The following is a 15,161-nucleotide window of genomic DNA, read 5'->3' on the forward strand; positions in this document are numbered from 1 at the left end:
GTTGGGGAGGACTGTTTTGCGTATTGCCCTCCTCGCTGTCGTCACTTTCGTAGCTTAAAATATTAATCATTCTATAAACGCCATATTTTTTACAAAAGATAAACCAGAAAATGAATCCACAACAGACTGAATGTATTAATAATATTATTGATATTTTATTAATAACATTATGGATATTATATTTATTATAGAAATATTTGTTTTGAATTCACTTGCCGGTTAAAATCATTTTAAAACGAGTTTAGCAAAGCTGCCAAGACTAGACTTTTGGCCAATTCCTCTTCTCACAACCGGAATTTATTGATATATTTTTATAAATTAAATATTTTTTTCAAATAATGTGATCAATAAATAGTTTATTTAATGATACGTGTTTTGTTTCTTGTGCTGTTCTCTCATGCTGTACTGAACTACTCAGTCTACCTGAATGCAGACTCCACCCTATGTTTTCACGAGGTTGTAAGAGGAGAAGACAATAAGAAAATAAGATTTAAATACGAGGTAGTCGAAGGTGGCTTTCTTGACGTCGACGCCATGGTTGGTCCAAAGTGTGTCTACTCGCAGGTTACAGGCCCAAACAACAAAAAAATGTACAACGAGAGACGCAAAACGTCCGACGAATTGCAGTTCAAGGCAACTGTTTCTGGTCTGTACGAGGCGTGTCTGAGCAACAAGTTTTCCACCCTTGCCACCAAACATGTCACCTTCACCTTCCAAGTCGAGGACGAGAATTCAAAGTCAGTGGAGGACAGTTTGGGGGAGGCTCGCAACAATAGTCCCCGTTTTTGTTTACCTTAGCCGAACTCCTAAAACTGGTGGGGATGATCTGGAATAACTTGGAGAGGGTGAAAACTGAATACGAGTTTTTGTCGTCTCGGAATCACTATAAGCGTGTGAGTGCATTTCTCACCTTGTAGTGTCACAAATAACGAATCGACGAATCATTTGGCATGTCAGTGCCATGCTCTTCCTGGTACTCATTGTCAGTGTTGTCCATTTGTTTTATCTCAAACGTTTTTTCGAGTGTCGACGAATAATATAAATTATTTGTTTGGGATTATCTGCTCTTACTAAATTATTCCCTTTTTGTACAATAGCTGCATATATCGACTGTGGATTGAGTGTGTTTTGAGTCTCTTTTTTCATGTATTACAAAATAACTTAGCTACTAAGTCTTAAGAGTAGAGCATCATTTCTGAGATTCTATACTCTCGTGTTATTTACCGATTTTAGGTGACTAAACACGGTCTTATTTGAGACAGACGTTTCTTCATGGCAATGTTATTGTTGTGGGTATATTCTTGATAACAACATTTGTTGTGTTAAGAATAAGCAAACATTGAGTGCCATATTAAGTTGTACAATTTGTAGGCATCAAACCAATGTTAAAAGAAAACTTAGTTATAAGAATAATTTATTGAATGCCCAACTCTTCTAGTTCAAATTGTTCGTCATCCTGGTCTTCTTCGTTGCTCGAATGGATAGGAGTAGTTGGTCTGGTGGACACTGGACTTACTAGTCCGACAGACGACATGTCTCCTTCGTCGTAGAATTGTCCTGTATGCCTCTGAAGGGCGAGTGTGCGGGCAGTCTTGTAATACTACAACCATTATATTGACGCAGAACTCTGCTCATGGATTTCCAGTCAATCAATTCACTTAGTCTTTCTGTTCTGTTACGAAGAATGGATCGCTGCCTCCTGTTCTTCAACGTGTATTCATACATAATCTGCACATTTGGGTATCACTACTCTAACATTGGTCAGTTGTTGAATTGTCTCCTCGACAGTGGCATAACGTCTCTTCAGGATGTACACTCCGTAGTCGCTCGGCCGAGTTACCTTGTTCGCAATGTAGTTACCAAAGCCTGACAAATCCGTGGTCACGTTGGGCACTCCACTCACTACACTCTCAGCTATTTGACCATGTTTAAAAGGGTAAACCGGGTGTATACCCCCAAGGTTCGTAATAGGATGGAAAAATCCCCAAATGGCATCCGCGAATGAATTCCAAGTACTCCATTGGCAATAGAGGGTTGAACGAATTCAGAAATTCTGGGTGGAAGACCACCTGGCATACAAGCACTCCAACACCTTGACTCGGTGTTCTGGGGCGTTGATCAGATTGCAGCGGCGAATATCAGTGAGCACTGGGTCGCAACCGTCGTAGACCATATTGTGAGTACAAACGGGGGGTAGACTAGTCCTTTGAGCACTCTTTATGCATGTTTTTAGTTTGAGTATATCGTCAGGGGTCAGGATGTCGGTTGTCCCAGGAAGTTGTCCCCTTTCATTCAAAAAGAGCAAGTACCGAGAGGCAAAATCGAGGAGGCGATTCTTCAACGTAATGTTGATCTCATCCACTGAATCCGAAATCTGTTTCCCGATGGCTGAGCCACGGAGGGTCTCAACATTAAAATTATTAACAGCAGCAGGGTAGATGATGAAGACGACGACTGTCATTTTGCTGTTCTCAGTCTACATCCGTGAAATAAAACTCAAACCATCAATTTATGGTTAAGGCGTGCGAGAGACTCGATTAGCACGTCCCCGCCTTTGTTTCGATATTCGTACCGCCCTGCAGTAAAGTAGAACAAAGTGTTATCGAGGTCAAAGTCCATACAACTGTTCTCTTTAAACACATCACTACTACCCGTGGAAATGCCCCCTCACGAATGCATTGATTTTCTGTTTGTATTTCGCATGCAGATTCTGGAAGTCGTGGAGAGTTGCAAATTGGACAATGTTTAGACCGTTGGGGGTTATCACATCTAAACTATCTCACTCCATCAACCTGGAGCTCTCCCCAGAATATGCTTGGCCTCATATCCCGTTATTTCTGATACAGTAGTAAACACGTGACAACAGTGGGCAGCAGCCTTTTCGATACAATAGCGGGAGTAGATCAGCCTCTTCCCTGCCTCGTAGTCACACGACACCTTGCTGTAAGGAGTCATTGCTTACGTCCTCGATGTGGCTGTAAAGGTCGAAATTGGAGGCAGCCAGGTATCTTCCCAGGAGAGTCGCGTGGGTGGTGAAAATCAAAGCACAGTTGCAGTTTCTCACTCGAAAAATGACGGCAGCCAGTCCAGCCTGCCATTCGTGGCAGTGGAAAATGATTTGAGCGGACAGGCCAATGTTTTTTCTGAACTAATCAATAATTATTAAGATATGATTAATCTATCCTACACTATCAACAGACAATCAATGAGGATCACTCTCTCTTAATATAAGCTGCTGTTTCTCGTTATAAAATAAGAATAAAATAAGCAGTACCTCGGAAATGTAGAGGAACATCAAATTCCCCAAAACAAGACAGTTATTGCACTCCGTGTCTTCGTCGCCAAACCCAATGTGTGCGGCGTTCCAAAAGTCCTCCTTCCATTCGTCGAGTCTTGCCCAAACACTTCCCAACTCGAACAAAACCACATAAGGCGCACCCCCTATTAGCCACCGACCGCAATAAAGCTGATGTGGATTAATTTAAAAATACTTTAATTCCCATTTTTCTGAGTGTGGCTGCTGTCTCGACATGAGCTTTGTTGACATGTTCGCACAACTCTATTTTGGAGAGCTGATCGGCTCCAAGGTACGGCCCGAACATGCAGTAATTGTCACCGTACTCCGCAGTAGAACATTCTGCTTTTGTGCTAATAACAGTGTGAAGGCCCCCGACTAAATTGTATATTTCAGTTTGAGTTTAACCTTTGTTGACTACTTCCCAACATGCTTCGAACAGCCAAATGTTCGCTGCAGCTATTGCTTGTCCACCATCAAAGGCGATTGGATCGGGATGTTCTTGTGGATCGGGGTTTAAATTTGCTGCACTTATTCTTCTACCGAAAATGCTCATTGAATTTTAAAGATTAATTAGTTTTAATCCATAAAATATTTCTAATTTTAATTAAATTTTAATATTATTTAATTATTTGTTTCCAAACTTGAATTATCTTTCTAACTTTATACCCTGTCAGTACAACCAAAGTCTGAGTTCTCAAATGAGAAACCCATATTATATTGATAAAAGTTTTGAGGAATTTGATTGACAGTTTTTCTTGGAACCACATGAAAAGAATGCTTCATCCCAGTTCTGGTGAAGATTTGAAATAAGTCTTTATCAGCTTTGATTTTTATCCATTAATTAAAACGGCACTTGTCCAGACGCCTCACAATCGATTTAATCAGTCGTCTATTGTGGTCAGTAACCCCAAAGACTAGAATTTGACTATTTGTGTAGATTATTTTTCATGTTTATTTATTATTTATGCACTTTCGCGATGCAAAGCTTGTGCAGTACAGGAAACAATAAGAATAATCAGCCTGAATAATCAGAATAATCAGTTCATTTCCCTCTGTCTTGGGTGACGCCTTGTTATGCGTCAAGATCCTCCCCGTCCTTTAGATTTTTTTCCACCCTCCGGAGGTCTCTGTTCAGTGTAACTTCCACGGAAACGTAGGAAGTCCGCTTCGAAATAGTCCTCCAAAACGGTGTTTGCCGGTGCCCTAAATTCATCCTTATTTTTATCCATGTTTATTTTTTTATCCATAAATTAGATTGCTGCCACATTATTTGATAAGTTGTGTTTATTGATTACGATAATTCGAAACTAAAAGAAGGGATAATAAATTATTCTGCAAATGTATTAGAATCTGCAAATCGAATTCTAATTGCTTAAAAAAGAAGAAATGTGGTTAGACTGCTTGTTGACATTTACTGGGAAACAGATTAATTTCACAAAGTGCAACTGTCTTAATTAACTTTTTTTTTAATAAAATGGTTTATAATAATCAATGAAAAGATAGAATTATGTTTATGGTGGATATGTAGCCTGGCGGATTGCCAAACTGTTTCCCCGGATAATGGCAATCGAGAGCCGGATTCTGATAAAAACTTAATTAACTGAATTCTGATAAAAATCAATTTACTGACTTTCATTTAAATTACTGAGATTTTGCCTGCCTCGCTAGCAGAAGGAGTGTGGGCTGAGTATCTCCGATTTCAGTGAACAAATTTTAGAATGATGTGAATTGATTAAAGTGAATTGATTAAAGTGAATTTCTATACAAAAATGCCAACATTTCTGTGAAAAGCGCACAGTCACCACTATGGACCATAAAAAGCTATGTGTCAGCCAAGTGTGGTTTATATGTTATTCATGTTTTCTAAACTCCTTCAAAAGACTTTATTTAGCAGTCTAAATAGCCCGCATATTAAGTAGGCTCCACAACAAAGTCGTTAAAAGATGATTATCGCGCATCACCTGCATATATCGTTGGCATTTGACCATCCCAAAACAATCTGGCTCTTCCAAAAGATTTCTTTTCATATCCTTAGAAGCAATTGTAGGGCGATCTTTTTGTCTGCATGAAAAAAGAACACAAAATTAAAAATCACAGGTTTACTTTAATTTAAATATTATACTCATTAGTTTATTTATTTTAGAATTACAAGTTCATTATTCGAAATTTCCATTTATTTGATTTTATTTGAAAAAAAATCGCTATAAAATTTTTTAATTTCTTGGTTCGATTTTCGTTTTTTATTTGAATATTCGCAATACTTGAAATAATTATTCGGTCCCATTTTTGAAGGCGGCGGAATGGTTATCGGGTAGTTCATGGCTACCACCTAAATTACTCCTTGACTTCAGACCTCATTCACCCCTCCTTTCGTCTTTAAAATCTTATTTTTTTCGACGAAATTCCGCCATAAATTACTGTCATATGTGGCAGGGACTTGATTTGCAAATGGTGACTGAATTTTTCCTGCCTCGACCCACAGGAGGTGCGGGATATGATGATGTCGACTTTTCATACAGTGCTGCAATCGAATGTAAAACAAAAATACTCGGTTTGCGTTTCTCGCAATTCCTCGGCAATCAAGAGCGAGTTCTGTTGTGGGCGGTGGTCTGGACACCAGTTTATTCAACGGGTTGTGTTTAAAACAGATCATATTACTGAACTCCATTACGCAAAACTAATTATTGTTTCCCGGTAACGACTTTAATTTTGTAACGTTCAAATGGATATCAAATTCAAATAATTCGAAAATGATTAAAGTTAAACTAATAACTTACAACTTATATACTTCAGACCTATTATGTATGTCAGTATTTATGGATAAAATTTCATTTGATTTCAAAATGATTTTATTAACAAATTTTGTTCGATCTCGTATTTGATTTAATGAACAATCATTTTCCGTAATATTCTTATTTTGTAAAAATTATTACATAAATTATTCTTCACGCATTATTCGGAAAAAAGTGATTTATTCAAAAAATTAAAAAATTGTTGCTTAGAAGTGTTTTGATAGTTAAATGACAATTTCACAGCAATTTGAGGATGACGAACTAAAGTCGTGATGAAATGGATTTTATTTAGAATGCGAAAATCTGTGGCACTTGTTGGTAACCTGGAACGAAATGATTATTCAAAAATCACGGAAGAGGACATTAAACCACTCTGCAAAATTTTGAAGTCATATGAGGAGATTCAATTTCTCGACCTTTCGTTCAATGACATTAGCGACAAAGGAGTGGCCAGAATCTGTTCCTTCGTAATTAAAAGTCCTCTCAGAGAATTGAACCTCCAAGGAAACAATATTTGTACAAAAGGGGCATGTGTGATCGCAGAGATGCTGACGGTGACCTTTATCAATAATAAATAGAAAACCGACAAATTGCAAATCCTAAACTTAAGGGCGAACAAATTCGGGAAAAAAGGAGGACTAGAAATTGCCAAGTCGTTAAGAGTTAATAACTCCCTGGTGGAACTCAACATAAGTGAAACTGATCAAGTATATTTAAATTATAAACACAGGAAATGGATTCGTTGATTGCATTCTCAATTGTCTTGTCCTCGTTCAACCAACTCGAACGTCTAAATGTCTCCAGACCGCTTTTATTTACGCAGGAAGAGGAATCGACTATACATTTCTCTAATATGCTTAAAGTACTAATAACTTTTTTAAAAGGTCAACACTTCTCTTACTGAAATCCACTTGGCAAAAATGGATATTGAAGATCTCGGAGCGATGTGGTTAGCAGACGCTCTGGTGTGTAATAAGACTCTAAAACTCCTCGATGTTTCGTGGTTAGTCGAGTTCTCAATGAAACAGCAACGGAATAACGTGCACGGGAGCATACGAGATTGGAAGAATTTTAAAGGAAAACGAAACTTTAGAAATTCTTGACTTGAGTTGCAATGACCTCAAAGATGAAGGGGCTGTCGCAATAGCAGAGTCGCTGATTTGCCAGAACTCATTACAAATGTTACAAATTTGTGGAAAATCTAACTAGTTTGTCAGTCACCAACAATTCTATCAATGACCTGGGTCTGTGCAGTCTCTCCGACGGAGTGACTTTCAACAATATCCTCCATTCTTTGTATATATGGGGGAACCATCCAGGAGTCAACGCTGCACAAGTCCAAACCAAGTTTAAATTTATAGAGTCTTGCAAATTTGTTGTTGTCGGGTAGATTAGACAGTGACCATGTGGACTATCAACCATACGTCGTGGATGACGTAACTTACCTTGCATGGTGTCGCATTAAACCTTCAGAATTCAAATTGTGAGCAACCATAATAACCAACTAAATTAATAAATTATATTTCCGATAATAAATTGTGTTCATTAAATCGGTTTTAAAATGAGTAGTAGGTAGAACAGTGATTCTCAAGTGCGGCCCCTAGGATTTAATTGAGGGGCTTATGTTTCTATAAATATTTTATTTTTTGTCACGTTTTTTTATTTGTTATTGTGATGTCGAATTCTAAACGTTTTTGAAAAATTTCCAAGGAAAATAGGATTTTTAAACTCATCTGGGAAGAAAAATATTTGGAGGTCAATGGAAAGGCTTTTTGCCTAATATGCAATTCTATTATTGTAACTTTAAAAACGTATACAATCGAACGGCATTACCGTTCCCACTCTATTCTTTATGACAAATTCACTGGTGTTTCTCGGACGAAAAAACTAAAACAAATGAAAGAAGATTATTTAAAACGATCATCCACTTTCAAAAGTGGGACATATTCGTCTAATATTAACCTAGCATCATACAAAATTAGTTACCTATTGGCTAAAAATATGAAGCCTTATTCTGATGGCGAATTATATAAAACGGCAATCGAAATATTTGCATCGGAATGTTGTTTGCCCGCTGTTTTCGATATTGAACACAAGTTACCTCTAAGTAACGATACTGTTACTAGAAGAGTCAGTGATATATCAGATAATCTGATTAACGAACTTTCACAGTATGGAAATTGTTTTGTAATTTTTAGAATTTGTAAAGATTTTCAATATTATTCTTTTGCGCTTGATTGTTCCAAAGATATTTCAGATATCGAACAATTAGTAGTGTTTCTAAGGGGAGTAACATCTGACTTTCGAATATACGAAGAATTTTTTTCATTGTATTCACTTTACAGATAAACTAAAGGAACACAGATTTTTTCTCCAATTGTGAAATTAATTGAAGATTATCAACTGGATCCAAGGAAATTAGTCTCAATTTCAACTGATGGAGCCCCTTATATGATTGGCAGTAAAACTGGTTTTCGTGGACTTATGAAAAATGGAGGTGTGATAATAACTGGACTCCAGTATTATGGCATCATTGCATTATTCATCAGGAAAACCTAATTTCCAAAAATATTAAAATGGAAAATGTTTCTGAAGTAGTGATAAAAATTGTCAATTGGATTCAGGAGAACGCCTTGAATCACCGAAAATTTAAAACATTTTTAACTGAAACCGATTCGGATTATGGCGATGTCCTTCTTTTTTTCAGTAGTAAGATGGTTAAGTAAGAGCCGGGGTGGCGCAATGTTTGAAGTACCATACAGTGTTGCAATGCAATGCGTCCGGGTTCGAATCTACTGTTGCCATCTCGGTCGAAGGGGAAAGACCTGGCGCCCTACCCCTTTATAATGTCTGCCAAGAAAATCCTCTTGTCAAATTGTTCACAGGACGGGGACTCGTGGACGATCTCTGCTTTGGACTCGAACTCGTGGAGGCATTTGACAACTCAGGATCAGCCAATGGCCGAACACGGCTGATTACGGCTTTAACTAACTAACTAAAATGGTTAAGCCGTAGAGCTTGTCTCAAAAGATTAATTTTTTTTATTTTTATATGTAGATTTTATCAACTTCTTCCTGAAATTATTTTATTCACTGAAAATAAAGTGGACAATGCATTATTGAAAGACAATGGATGGATAGCAGATTTAGCATTTTATGTGGATCTATCGGTGCATCTGTCTGCCCTAAATGTCGAACTACAAGGAGAAAATAAACTAAATTATCAAATTTATGGATATATGCCTTCGCTAAGAAATTATTTTTATGGAAAGCGCAGATATCAAATAACGATTACACACATTTTCCTTATTGGTCAGAAAATTCCGAAAGTGGCTCAACTGATAAATATTTAAAAATAACTGAAGATTTAAGTTCGCAATTTGATGCAAGATTTCAGGTTTTTAGTATTTATTTTGACCTGACAGAGCTTTAAAGAAGGTGCAAATTCAATGAGATTATTTGTATCTCCATTAATTATGAAAAGTGAGGAGGTGTCCGGCATTTACCAACTGGAATTGATTGATTTGCAAAATGATGTTGAACTGAAAAGTTTGTTCAGCAACATTTCAATAATTGACTTTTAGAGAAACGATTACCGAATCTAGTCAATAATGCAAAGAAAAATTTAGCAAAATTTGGATCAACATATGTCTGCGAATTGACATTTAGTAAACTTGTCCGAATTAAAACAAAGTTTCGCAGCAGATTGACTGATACTCATCTATGTGATTCGTTACGTACTTCAGCTAGTAGAATTAAACCTAATTTTGATTATTTAGTTAATAAATGTCACCGGTTGGATAATGCCCTGGGTTGGATAATGCTTCCATCCAACCGAGGGCATTATCCAACCTGTGACAATAAATAATTGTTAAAAATTATTTGCGGTCCCTGTAATTTTTTTTAATTTGCGGCCCCTGAGTAAAGAAGCTTGAGAATCACTGAGGTAGAATAACTGAGATATCACTCTTTGTGAAGAAACAAAAATCTATTAAATACTACAATATTCAAATACGGACAAAAAACACACCAAAGAGAATCTTGCCCGTAAAAGAACAAATATCAAAAAGAAAATCAAAAAGTGTTAATAGTACCTTCCATTGCAGGGATGTGTATCTCAGTCTCATTCCTTGACATTGAGCGTGACATGCATGGAAATGTCGTAATTAAAATATATTAACAAAGATCAAAGCGATAAAAAATTAATTATAAGTAAACAAAATCAAAACTAAATTTAAAAATCAATTCCTTTTGGATGGAGGAGGTCCTGGGGGTAACGGAATGGTATTATAAGTTTGAGAAGAATGGTTTGGTGGAGGAGGTGGCACAAAAAACAATTGGTTGTTTTGATTTGTTCGATCATAAGTACGTTGTCTCTTACTGGGCGGTTCATCAAACGTGCGATAGGATTGTCTATACCTTCCATCACTGTCTCCATTTCTAACCGAACCCCACCGGGAAACTAAGAATGACAAAATAGAAATACAGTTCGACTTGTTATTGCCCCGATTCTGCCACCCTCGGCTATCTCCTTGCACATTAAGAAGATCACGAGGAACTTCCTGACTAGCTTCTCTCAAAATCTAAAATGAACGAACAAGAGTACTTTGATGAGATCGCCTGCTTGTCTAAAGTGTTTAGGCGTGAGGAGTGTGTAAGAAGTGCCACTTCGCTGTGCTCGGCCTGTCCTCCCAATTCGATGAATATAGTCCTCAGTGCAGTTGGGGAAGTCATAATTGACCACAAACTTTATGTCGTGTACATCTAAAGAAGCAAGTTTTAGTTGGTCCCCAATGGCATGATGCTGGTGAGTCAAGGAATATCCAAAACCCACCCACACCACACCCGTAATCAACAAAGCACAAACCGAGTCCCCGAGAAGCGACGTCGGTAGCCACGAGAATGGACAGTCTACTGTTCTTAAAGTCTAGTCATCGAAACACACAGCAATACCACTCAGAATGCGTTCTCTCTCCATTTGTGACTTGTCTCCGTGAATGGAGGCCGACCTGTAGCCGAGGTGATTAATATTCCACGACACTTCATCCGATTTCCGTTTGGTCTCACAGAACACGAGTGTCTTGTTCTGCTTCTCTTCCATTATACTCCTCAGAATAGACTGGAACCTGACAAATGAACAACTCGACTGACCGTTCGTCACGATTATAGTCGTTCACTACTTCCACAATCTGCGTAATATTGTGGTTGGAACAAATGTCGGGGTTTCCGATCGTGATGTGGTGGTACCGACTCATAAAATCGTCCACAAGTCGATGCACTGCTTTCGGCCACGTCGCAGAAAACATCAACAAACGACGATCAGGCTAAACAATCAATCAACCACATAACCCGAATTTGACCCAGAATAATTCGGATTTGAGGTTCGAAACCAAGATCTAACATTCGGTCAGCCTCATCCATAATGAGTAGAGAACACCTTTTCGACAAATCCACAATATCCTGTTCAAGAAAGTCAATCAGACGCCCAGGAGTGGCCACAATTATTTGTGCCCCTACACATAACTCAGTCCATAAACCCTCACGGACTTCCCTGATCTGCCTCCTTCTCTCTGCCCCTCCATACACACAGGCCACCTTGTAGCCCATCATCAAATCATTGGAGACCGCCTGCACTTGCTGAGCCAATTCCCTCGTCGGCACCAACACCAGAACCTTGAAATACAACAAAACTACACAACGATTGGACCGTCGCCTCTCCGGACAGGGGACATGCTAGCAATATGGTCCATGGCGGGAATCAAATACTAAAGAAAGTCACCGAGGGAATAAACAGCCAATGTCTTCCCCGACCCAGTCTGTGCTATCCCAACCATATTGTAACCCGAAAGGGCCACAGGAATGGCTACACTCTGAATTAACGTGGGTTTGCTGTATTTTAGTTGGGCCAGTCGTCTGCTTAGAGCGTCTACATGTGGTGATGGCCAGTACGTGGGAGATTCAAGTCTGAAAAAGTGGAGATGGGCCGAATTTCAGGTTTCCCAGATACTGTGATCTCATTGTCGTAGTAGAATTTTTTAATGTCACTCTAAAATAGATCAATTAGTGAAAACCATAGGACGATCTGCTACAGAAGACGATACTCGGTAGTTGACGTGGTCTATTCTCTCTAGACGAATTTCATCCCAGTTTGGTCGCCTTATTTGTGAGCCTAACTTGCCTCTTGATTGTCCAGTATCTCTATTTATAATTATACGTCTGATTTTACCCACGAAAGGGTGCACGAGAATTAAAACCACCACGACGCATGCAGCAAAGTAACGTGTAATGAAATTTAAAATTATTTAAAATCTTTAACATATTAAATATTAAAGGTTTTTCTAATTAACTAATTAAAGAAATAGATCTTATTTCGATTCTGAAGCTTCCTATGTTCATTTCAGGAGCTTCCTTTTTCTGCTTTGTGTTCAAACCCAGCCTATATCAACATCGACAAAATAGATGAGAAATTATTATAATATGAGGTTTAAATTAATTGATTAAACGTTTGTTTCAGTCGATATTTCTTCCGAAATGCAAGTTTGCTTCTTCTAATCAATCAAAATGCAAAATACATTTTCTGCTATTTTGTTGACCAAGTATTTTGTGTAGACTCGATTGTTCCCCAGCAATTGCGATTTCTGTTTTTCAATACTTTTCGTCAGTATTCTGTCTTTCGGCGGGACCATTCCCGCATCTCCAATTCTGTAATGAAAGTTTTTTTCGATCTGCTGCTGGGTTAGTCTATTTTGAATATGCACAACTACTCCTCCGTCTCTTCCTTTGTAGGCAGTGATTGCAGTTGTTTATAAAGTTCTTCGGTCTGACTGTCAAAGACTCCCATGGAGTACATGAAAGACAGCAATGACAGCAAAAGATGACTCAATTCCTCTTTGGCGATTTGGTATTCCTCTGAATGATATTCCTTTTGTACAAAAATCAAGATATCGATACCATATTCAAAAACTCGTACACTTTCTCGCAGAATGTGGAGACTTGTTGGAAAGCTGAGTGTGCTTTTTGTATAAATTGTCCAGTTTGTTTATCCTGAAGTGTCAAATTCTCTAAATCTTTGGTGATTGTGGCGTGATCGCTGGTCATTTGTTTCATCTCGGACATACGATATTTAATGTTGATTTTTGAGGCGAACAAATCGTCTTTGAGTTTTTCAGAGTCCTTTATTTGCTTTTCCAAGTCTATGACCTTCTTTTTAAGAACTCTGTTGGCTGCAGTTAACAAATTGATAATCTAAAGCACTCGACTGATCACCCAGACCGACAACAGACTCGAATTCCGCTCTGCCAAGTCGGTTTTCATGCTTTGAAGAATTGACTCGTTTATTTTTTGGGCTGATTCCTTTTCCTTTAATTTCTTGTTCTCTTCGAGGACTGTCGCACACTTCTTTTTGAGTTTTTTGTAGTCGTTCGAAAGGGCAGTGTTTTCCTGGATTGACCGAATTGTCGTTTCCGCCATTTGCCGATTCGTCTCTTCTCGGAATTTGTTAGAAATATCGATTAGTTTTTGAAGAGTACACTTTTGCAGTCTTAAATTGTTTTTGCTATTTTTACGTGTGTCGGTCGAGAATGCTTTGTTTCTCAAGCTGATACAACTCCTCTTTTCTCTTGGACTCGTTTTCCTGAATGTCGTTTTCTAGTTTGCTCATTTTGTCAAGAATTTCCTCCTTTTGGATTTTAAAGTCCTCAAGCGAAGCCAATTTTCCGGCTTAAGATACAATCGGCCACAGTACCCAATGTTATATTTTCGACACTCAGCGCATCCTTCGTCTCCTGAAACTCTTGTCTGAGCTGCCTCAGCTGTCCTTCAAATGCCTGTCTCTCCTTTTCCTTCTCCTCTTTCAGCGCTGACAATTTGGTGTTCACTTCGTAGATTTCAAGGCCTTTTTAGATCATCGACTCCAAACCCTTTCCTTGCAAATTCATTTTAAGATATTCCGTGATGTCCTTCTTTTCCGAGATCTGCTGAGTCAGTTCTCTTTCGTACTTCCCATTCGTCACTGTCAGGTGATCACACAAATCCTGATATCTTAAATATGTCAACAAATTCTACTTGCTTATTCTGTTTTCCAGTTTTGATATTATTTTTAAATAATTTGTTTTATCTTCAACACTCAAAACTTGGGTTGGGGATGGAGTTTCACTTTTTTTTGCTTCATTCTTCTTTTTAGGTGCCATTTGCAATTTCAGTTGCTATAGTCCCCTTAGTTTATTTTTAACAATCAAAAATGTGAACTAAATTAACTAAAATGACTAGTCAGTGAAACCTGAAATGTCCATCATTAACTTTCGATGTGGCTCACCTTAACGCTGTGTTTCTCACTGCGACTAAAAGACCCTCTATACTCTCCCCATTGGATCCCTTGGATCTTCTGACTGTCCTCGAAGTGGCGCTCAGCCTCTTCCATGAGTCACTTGCCCTCTCCGGCGATATCGAACCCAATCCGGAACCTTCGTACTGCCTCACCATTTTATAAATAAACATTAATGGGATCTCCCGTCAACAAGATGAGATAATGGAATTCTTATCCTCTCATGATGTGGACATGGCCTTTAACCCGCCTGACGTCCTACTCCTCGATTCAAGGGATTTTCAACTGTTCGTATCGACCGCCCTAACGGACTGAATGGAGGAGGTCTCATCACCCTCATCATTCCCTTCACTAACACTACCAATTCCATACCCTCCACATTTCCCCCCGACGCCCACTTGGAGTTCGTCACAGTACTAATAAATAATGTTGCCTACACAATCTTCAACCTATACATTCCTCCTCCTACAAGTTGTTCGAAGGGTTACATTCCAGACCTCTCCTTGTCATTGAAGGACACAATTGTGTGTGGAGACCTCAATGCCAAAAACCCGTTATGGTTTGGTGAAGGGAAACTGGATCAACGGGGGGAGTATGTCTCCGCGGAGCTCGACCACCTTGTTGCCCTAAACGATCCACACCAGCACACTACCTGGCGAACTGGAGATGCCAACTCCTCTCCTGACGTTAGTTTTTGCTTCCCAGCAATTGCCTCTCGGACATCCTGGTCGGTTGCTTACGACCTTCCT

At 38.6% G+C, this 15,161-nt stretch overlaps 2 protein-coding genes and 1 pseudogene across 2 annotated transcripts; 1 reads left to right on the forward strand and 2 right to left on the reverse strand.

Moving 5' to 3' along the window:
* Positions 1 to 1,928: 1,928 nt before the first annotated feature.
* On the reverse strand, positions 1,929 to 2,471 carry LOC115227749 (glycogen [starch] synthase-like). Its single transcript, XM_029798491.2, is given in 2 exon segments — positions 1,929 to 2,069; positions 2,072 to 2,471. Coding segments are annotated over 2 exon segments (531 nt in total). The 5' UTR covers positions 2,462 to 2,471.
* Positions 2,472 to 6,331: 3,860 nt separating this feature from the next.
* LOC118761071 lies at positions 6,332 to 7,299 on the forward strand (annotated as a pseudogene).
* A 3,103-nt stretch (positions 7,300 to 10,402) lies between these two features.
* On the reverse strand, positions 10,403 to 14,508 carry LOC115227751 (probable ATP-dependent RNA helicase DDX5). Its single transcript, XM_036498731.1, has 6 exons — positions 14,404 to 14,508; positions 12,854 to 13,011; positions 11,882 to 12,053; positions 11,450 to 11,762; positions 10,957 to 11,016; positions 10,403 to 10,853 (listed from the first exon to the last, which is right to left on the reverse strand). Exons 1-6 carry the CDS (start codon positions 14,506 to 14,508, stop codon positions 10,666 to 10,668), a joined length of 996 nt encoding a protein of 331 aa, XP_036354624.1. The 3' UTR covers positions 10,403 to 10,665.
* Positions 14,509 to 15,161: the final 653 nt, after the last annotated feature.

This window comes from Octopus sinensis, unplaced genomic scaffold (genome assembly GCF_006345805.1).
Source record: "Octopus sinensis unplaced genomic scaffold, ASM634580v1 Contig07101, whole genome shotgun sequence".
NCBI lineage: Eukaryota > Metazoa > Mollusca > Cephalopoda > Octopoda > Octopodidae > Octopus > Octopus sinensis.